General features: G+C 45.3%; 1 protein-coding gene across 2 annotated transcripts; it reads right to left on the bottom strand.

The window, feature by feature from the left end:
- Positions 1–1,283: 1,283 nt before the first annotated feature.
- On the bottom strand, positions 1,284–7,544 carry LOC309819067 (beta-2-microglobulin; the record flags this gene model as incomplete). 2 transcript variants are annotated; one of them, XM_082649141.1, is made up of 4 exons in its annotated part: positions 7,410–7,544; positions 3,780–4,055; positions 3,174–3,201; positions 1,284–1,808 (listed from the first exon to the last, which is right to left on the bottom strand). In XM_082649141.1, the coding sequence occupies exons 1-3, from the start codon at positions 7,474–7,476 to the stop codon at positions 3,188–3,190; spliced, it is 357 nt and encodes a 118-aa protein (XP_082505267.1). In that variant the 5' UTR covers positions 7,477–7,544. The 2 variants fall into 2 exon arrangements, with proteins under 2 accessions (XP_082505267.1, XP_082505266.1); XM_082649140.1 differs by lacking the exons at positions 1,284–1,808; positions 3,174–3,201 and having other exon boundaries at positions 3,748–4,055.
- Positions 7,545–8,657: the final 1,113 nt, after the last annotated feature.

Genomic DNA, 8,657 nt, shown 5'->3' with positions numbered 1-8,657 from the left:
GATAATGGGGGAGGCTATGCATGTGTGGGAGCAGGGGGTAGATGTGAAATACCTGCACCTTCCCCTCAATGCAGCTGTGAACCTAAAACTGCTCTAAAAACATAAGGTCTTAATTAAAAGAAAAAAAAACTAAGAATAATACTGATATCTGGGCTCCATGTGATTTAGTTGCTCTGGATTGGTGCCTGGAAAGCTGGCATTTTTGTTTTTTTTTAATAGACTTTATTTTTTAGAGCTGGTATTTTTTATTAAGTTCCACAGGTGATTCTAATGTGCATCGAGGGTGGAGAGTTATCAGTCTAAATAAGGCACCCCTCAATCTGCTCAGCTGAGTTCCTACAAGTCTTCACCCAGGTACCCTTGCTCCACTGGTTGGAATTATCCACACCTGTCATAGCTCCATACATCTTATAATTTTACCTCCTTACCTCAGGCCCCATTTACCAATTGGAAGAACCACTACCCAGTAAGTCTCAGCACAAGCAAATGCCTTCCTTAACACTTACCTAAAGTTTTTGTTTTTGCATATTGGAAGCTAGTTAGGCAGAAATATAGATAAATATTGGAGAAAAGGGAGCACAGTTGGTGCACTGTTGGTGGGAATGTAAATTGGTACAGCCACTATGGAAAACAGTATGGAAGTTCCTTAAGAAATAAAAACAGAGCTACCGTACAATGTACCTAAGGATTTTTGTTCCCTGAACACATTTTCCTATCACATAGTTGTTTGAGCATAACTATGCTATACTCTTTATCAGGATATATTTTAATTGTTCAAGTGCATGTCTACCCCTCCACTAAGGCAATTTGAGAGCAGTGTTATGTCTTATTCATCTCATCAGTACCTAGCACTAACTCACTCAAATTCATGGTCAGATTTTTTTAAATGCACAAAGCTGGTCATCAAGTATAAATTATGCCTTGAAATTTTTTAATCTAGTATTTTTCATTTAGGTATATTGCTTGCTAAAATAAGAAATCCTCCAGATACTTTTGCTCCCTCTTAAAGTCCGCACAGTCCTCATTTCTTAGCCCAGGGAACAGAATTCTGGTGAAAAGACAGAAGCCAGGTCTTCCAGCAGATAGCTGTGTCACCCTAAGTCATTTAACTTCTTGCAGATGCTGTTCCTCATTTGTAAAATGCAGATCACTGATGCCCCTTCCACTGTGAGCCAAACCCTATACATCAGGAGTTCACACTCTTTTCCAAGTGATATTTGAAGATCATTTCCCTGTTTGAACAAAGGGGTTAGAAGAGGAGTGATATATAAGTACTAAACACATCAAGTTTTACCAGCATTTTAATTAGTGAAACGAAATAACATAAAAACAGGCACAACCATGTCTCATACTAACAGATGTTAAGTAAATATGATTTCATATGACAAAATGTCATCCGCTATAACAAATTTCCAATAATTCTGACAATTATCTTTCCAAAAATTTTCCAAAATTCTAAGAAACATTACAAATTGGAGGTTTACTCTAAATATGCATAGTTATCTTACTACCTAGTTTTGTGTGCAAAAGACAATAAAGACTTTAAATTTGACCAAGATGTTGATGCTGAACATGAGAGTTCTTTTCTCCCCACCTCTAAGCTGCCAGCACCCCAACTACAACTACATGCCAAGACAGGTCAAACATGGAGACATAGTGCACAAAGAAAAATTATAAAGAAGATGATATTTGTCGTAACATCAATATAACTTCTGATTTCTGTCCATAAAGCATAAAAGCATATCAGTATTAAAAAGCAAGAAAACAGAATTTGGAATTAATCCAATCCAAATGAGGCATTCTCAAACCTGAAAAAAAGAAAAAAAGGGTTATTAGCAAATACATTTATTTTATTTGGATTACAGATAGCACTACCAAAATTCACCTAACCTGTGCTATATAAATCACTGTTGGTAAAAGTAATAGCTGCAGGCAATTTTCCAGACTCATTAAAAGAGCATATCCTACTAGTTTATCCCACTGGTTCCCCCACAACCTTAGAGGAAAGAATGCTGGTACTATAGTTCAGATCCTGGCTCTACCATTTAGTAACTGTGTTGACTCTGGGCAGGTCACCCAAACTCTCTCATGCTCTCGAAAATTACCTTCCCTGTCCTACAGTGTAACAGGAAATTTGAATAGGTTTTCAGTGCCAAGATACCCTGTGGAGTAAAATTTCCCAGAAAAGCTGGATTATCTGCCTCTGGCCTCCAACTGAAGATGCAGAGAAGTCTAATTGCTCCCTGTTTCATGCAGCTACAGATACTTGCAAGATACGTCTGTTATAGTAGCTTTACATTAGGTTACAACAATCTGTTTCCATTTCTTTCCTCTATTGGACTGGGAGCTTCTAGAGGCAACCACAGTGCCCACACACTTAGGAACGGTGCATCTGCAGAATCACGTCACTCTTCCCTTCTGGCTGAATAACAAAGCAACTGCCATGCAAAGGAAGGGACGGTTCACTTTTGAAGGCACAGAGATGCCCAAGGCAGAAATGGCAGAAGAAAGAGCAAACCCTTGAAGGTGCTGTGGGTAACCACAGCCTCTGTCCTGTCACAGCACACCTGTAGCTCTTCTGTCCTCCCTTTAGAGGGTCAGTGATGCTGGCAGAGACACACCCAGGGTCACATGCCTTCCTCATGCCACCCCACAGGAGAAGGGAATGTGACCCCGTGGGGTTCTTCTCTGCCTGCTAAATTGCTACCCTGATGAATGTCCTCCAGACAGTGAGGGTTATCATATGAGAGCTGTCTATAACAGTCCCCAGGATAGTGACATTAAAAAAAGATTTTCTGGGGCTTCCCTGGTGGCGCAGTGGTTAAGAATCCGCCTGCCAATGCAGGGGACACAGGTTTAAGCCCTGGTCCGGGAAGATCCCACATGCCGCACAGCAACTAAACCTGTGCACCACAACTACTGAGCCTGTGCTCTAGAGCCCGCAAGCCACAACTACTGAGCCTACATGCCACAACTACTGAAGCTGGCACGCCTAGGCCCGTGCTCCGCAACAAGAGAAGCCACCACAATAAGAAGCCAGCCCACCACAACAAACAGTAGCCCCCACTCGCTGCAACTAGAGAAAGCCCGCACGCAGCAACAAACACCCAACGCAGCCAAAAATAAATAAATTACTTTATAAAAGAAAGATTTTCTTAAGATTAGAAACTTACCTCCATGATGCTGGTTACTGGTCTCGATCTACAGAAAAGAAAATGGAGAAAGAAAAAGAGAAACAGTTAAGTTTCACTTTTGAAATACTATGTACTAACAAATGTCTAAAACTGTTATAAATAAAGCTGGCAGAAGAGCCCACTGTCCCTCACCATGAGTGCCTCGTTAAGAAAAACCCAGCAGGTCCCCACCTTGCCTACTAGCCTTAGATCCCAAGCCAGCCAGAGAACTGAGGGAGTCTAGGATTGGAGGGCACTACCATAGCAGGACTTACAGACAAGACCGGTGCCTTCCTGAGACTCTCCTTGGTCCTGAGTATCCCTGAGGCTATCAGGAAGGCCCAAGGAAGCCAGTAGGGAAGAATCATTGGGAGTGCCTGTGCACTTGTGGAAGTGCCGCTACTGCTCCCTGCTCTCACTACAGGGAAACCACTGTCTCCGTGACCACGCTGTGCAGAGATCTCTCAGAAGGTGCCACTAATCAGAGCTTTAATAACATTCCCTGATAATCCCAGTATGCACATGTTCTTATATCAAGGCAGCTTTATGCTGTGGCTATGTTCAGATACAACTGTCAGCAGCTAAGGAAGGAACTTGAAAACTTACCCCACTTAACTATCTGGGGCTCTCTGAGAGTAACGTGTTTCACGCGGCAGCTGTACTTATCCACTGCGTTGGGAGTGAACTCAGCGTGGACCAGAAGGTAGAAAGACCAGTCCTTGCTGAAAGACAGGTCTGATTGCTCCACCTCCATCTTCTCCCCATTCTTCAGCAAATCAATCTCAATCTGGGGTGGATGGAACCCAGACACATAGCAGTTCAGGTAATTTGGTTTTCCATTCTCTGCGGGGTGTCGTGAGTAAACCTGAACCTTCGGAGGACCTGAGGAGCAGCAGGGGAAGACAGATGAAATTGCGGAGTATTTCACTTGGGGCTACCTTGGTCTAAAGCTAGATCAGGCCCCAAGTGTTTATATTTGATCCTCCATTTCTCCCAATTCCATTTCCCCTCATGCCAAATGAGCTTCCATTTTTCCAAAAGGCAGCCTCCATTTTCTGGGATAAACCATGACTTAGTATCTTTCCCACATAATTCCCCTACACGTGCCTTTCAGGCTTTTTCTAGCAGATTTCTCTTAACATCTTCTTCTGTCAGTGAAGATTGTGCTGTATCTTTAATAATCTTTCTGTGGAGAATCTCAAGAACTTTTCATTGGCTCCTCAGCACCCACAGAATTCCTTATCACTCAAAAGTCTACATGATTTGGCCGTAATCTACTTATCAACCTTCATTTCTCACTTCACACTCCCTCCATATTAGCCACATCAAAAATTCCCGTTATTGGGCTTTCCTGGCGGCGCAGTGGTTGAGAGTCCACCTGCCGAAGCAGGGGACACAGGTTCGTGCCCCGGTCTGGGAAGATCCCACATGCCGCGGAGCCGCTAGGCCCGTGAGCCATGGCCACTGAGCCTGCGCGTCCGGAGCCTGTGCTCCGCAACGGGAAAGGCCACAACAGTGAGAGGCCCACATACCGCAAAAAAAAAAAAAAAAAAAAAAAAATTCCCGTTATTGTACGCTGTTTCAACCCAGTCAATTTTTTCCCCCTATGTTTACTCCTTTTTTTTTTGCCTCCTGCCTAGATCCACACCGATCAGACTTCTCAATATGTGCCTAGTACAGTGCCTGGCACACAGCAATTGCTCTGTAAGTGGCAGGTGTAATTATTGTTACCTCCTTGCTCAGGTTCCTAACAGAGTCAACCCAAAGTATATTTCTACAAAACACAACCTCCTCATCACGTCCAGAGTTTATATGACAAATCTCTATCTGAATCTGTATCTGATTTCATGAGCTAGAAAACAAAGAAACAAAACTGAAACACCTACAGGAGCTGGCAAATACCTTAAATGAAGTTGTTGGGCTGGGTAAGAACAATAGGGAAGGGTGAGGACTATGGCAAATGGGAGAGAACATACTCTCCATTAGGACCAGCTGGAATAATGCATGTGACAGTGGAATATGCATTTTTAATTAGCATGCTCAAGTGATTGCCATAATCTGCCAGGTTGGGAATATTGCATAATGCTACGGAACAGTGGCTTCCAAAATGGGATGCATGTCTAGACCCTCCAAGGGGATGTGTAAAGAAAATATTATAAACTCTATTTCTATATTTTTCTTCCAAAGTGAAGTGTTGCTGCTACTGAATATACAGACTGATATAAATATATGTGTATAACTACTTAAATACAAATACACTCAGGGTACAAGATTATAAAGTTCAGGTCATCCTCCATGTCCAGTGGTAGAGAGAAGGTGGAGTACCAGGCCACTCTGACCAGATGTATCTGTTTAGAAATGTCCCATCATCAAAGAAAAGGTCCCTAGGCCCACCAAGAGCTAGACTGGACATACCATGAAGCCCTGATATTTTTTCATAGTTCAAAGTGAAGATAATTCAGAAACCTCTTTGCATTTGAGCTTCTAATAATTAGAACATGTAGGTGCTACAGTAGTGAGAGCACAGGTTCATCCCACCTGGAATTCTCTCTTTGAGCGAGCTAGGCAGTTTGTGGGTTTTCTTTTTTTTTTTTTTTTTTGGAAGAATATCACAATAGTGGCTTCTAAGAAGAGGAGGTGTATCAGACAGGCCTGGGTTTGAATCTGCCCTCAACCACTTACTGGCTAAGGTTTTTGGGGAGAGTTATTTGAGTTTCTGTAGTTTAATTGAAAAATTATCTACACCCAGAGTAAAATAAAACCCACATAGGGGAAAGAGCAGAAAATAGATCCCCCAGAGGGAATCACAATTACATGTTTCTTGTATACGTTCCAGAAATGGCCTTGTATATCTTGCAGGCATGTATTACTTAGGAAATTTTCAAATTCAGATAGTTTTTAATGTCGGCTTGCTATTTTTCTACAGCTGTATGCAACCACAAATATCAATAATAGTGATAATACACACATTATGCTTCTTTTCTAAATAAATTTTAAACTAACTTCCTTTTTCTCATGAGCAACAACAAACAAACAAACACACACACACACACAAAAAAACCCGCTTCACAGAGCCTTTTGTGAGAGAGAAAAATCTGAGGGTCCGGTATATTGCAGGGTATTTAGAAGGTACTGAGTCAGTATCCATGGTGTCCCTGACAGACAGCTTGGGTAAGCATGTTGATTGCTCTTATCCCTAGTTTTACAACCTTTCTGAATGATAAACCTTCGCTTACTCAAAACTGAAAGTACATACTCAGTTCATCTTGGAAAGAACCAGGCAAGGAGCCAAAGGAGGAGCCCTCTGTGAAGAAAGGCAACAGGGGCCCATGTCCGCCCAGCCTGCTCCCGAGAATCTCTCCCCAGAAGGCTGTGAAAAACGCACGGATTACAGGCAAAGGGCTCACGACCCCCCAAATGCTCTGGTCAGGCTCTACCGTCTGCCATAAATCCCCTGCGTAATTAAGTTACTTCAGCTCTTCTAGCTTCCCTTTCCTCATCTATGACAAGCTGATGATAAAGGCATCCTGTTTACATCGTAGACGCATTTCACAATTAAATGACATACAGCACATAGCGCAGGTCAGTAAGCCGCCAACGGGTAGCTCTATGATTATTATTAAGAGCGACAGGTAGCGGGAACAAGAGAATGAACGACGTGAAGCGCTATGTAAACACCTCAGGACATTCCACAAGAGTCGCGTGCAACTTCCTCGCCGTGGTTTGGTCGTCGCGGATTTGGGGAACGTGCAGAGAGGAAGCTGAACGTGGCGGGCGCCTGGAGGAAGCTCGAGGCCCTCGGGCTCCCAGCGGACTGATACACCCTGGCGGCGACTCCCCCAAAGCCCACGCGTGGTCTCCACCCATTCGCAGCCCCCAACCCAGCCCTTTGGGAACCGCCAGCCCGCCCTCCGCTCCCGCTGCGCGGGAGAAGCCAAAGGCCCCGCGAACCAGCGGAAGAGAACCCCTCCCACACCTCGGTCGCTCTGTCCCGACCCACCCGGTGCGAGCGTGCCAGAGGTCCCCTTCCCCAATCCCGGAGAAGCCGGCGTCCTGGGCTCGCAGCCCCTCCCCACTCCACACACCCCCAACCGCCTCCACAGCCCGAGAGAAAACCTCGTGCTACTCCACCGAACCTTGGGATTGGGACCGGGGGGTACGGAGTTAGTGCCCAGTGGCTGCGAGCGGGACAGGGACGGGCTAGTGGAAGAGGGAAAGGGAGGAGGGGACACTCACGCTGGACGGCGTCCAGGCCAGACAGCGAGAGAAGCCCGAGCAGGACCAAAGTCATGTAGGGAGCCATCGCTACAGGAGCAGCTCCGGCGTCAGTGAGGACCCGGTCCCGCGCCCGCACTTATAGCCAGGCCCAGGCCGCCAATCAGAACCCTGCCCTCCGGGCCGTCACCGGTCTCCTAGCAGGCGAGGCCCTGGCAGGTTAGAAAGAGGGACTTTCCGGTTTTCAGTTTCATTTTCTGATAAGTCTCGTGATGCTTAGGAAGGCAGGGTTGAACCGGGTGGATTCGCTGTCTGTACATTGGCGCCCTCTTATCAGGGGTGCGCGCCCAAGCTTGGGGCGCGGGCCGCCCACCCGAGAGCTTCAGTCCGGAGGAAACTTCGCTTTTCGGAACAGCATCAGAAACGCTAAGGCACTTGCTGCCCAAGCATGCCCCAGCGAGTTAGGAGCCTAGAACCTGGTTTTCGATCGGGAAAACTGAAGCCCAGAAAAATTAATGAGAGTAAGGACAGAGATTGAATGGTACTGGGCAGAATCAGAACTTGGGTTCACAATTACAGCCCGGAAATACGCTGTAGGGCTTCGGGATTCTTTGGGCAAGAAAAGTCGTCCAGAAACCTCGAGGCCTCATGAGGACAGCTCAGAGAACCGTCCAGAGTGAAGGAGGACCTGCTTGCTTCCTGAGTCCCTTCAGGAAAACCCTGTGTGGAGAAAGTCTGGCCTGTATCTTGCCTCTGTAGTTTAGGTAATTTTCTTTGTTTTGTTGATTTGTGGGGAAATGACCCCTGATAGTAAAAGGTAAAAGCAGTAACTGCTTAGAGCGTTAGACTTTACCGATCCCTTGAGGAACATCATTCCCTAGAAATTACCACACTAGAATGGTGCTTGGCATGGAGTAAATAGTTGGTAAACTGACTGAATGAGTGAATGGATGGATGGATGGAAGCATGGATAGATGGTTGGAAGGATGGATGGATGAACCTACGAATGAAAGAACGAACGAACATGTGAGGGAATACGTGAGTAAACATTAGGATGTAGGAATTACCCCGTTACATTTTTACGGATACGAAAACAAAGGCTAAGTGTTAGTTTTCAGATGGGCCTGATTCATTTGTCATTCGTGCTTCAGACACTTGGAAGATAGAGGACTGGGCAATTTTCGTGAGAATTCGGGTAGCATCTGCTGTGGGCCCAGCCAAAGAAGTTAGGCCTACTGACTCTAAGAGCGTGTCAGTGTTAGACTCCTT

Source organism: Grampus griseus (genome assembly GCF_964374135.1).
Source record: "Grampus griseus genome assembly, chromosome: 2".
NCBI lineage: Eukaryota > Metazoa > Chordata > Mammalia > Artiodactyla > Delphinidae > Grampus > Grampus griseus.
Note: the sequence above shows the minus strand (reverse complement) of the source record. Positions and strands in the feature narration are given on the sequence as shown.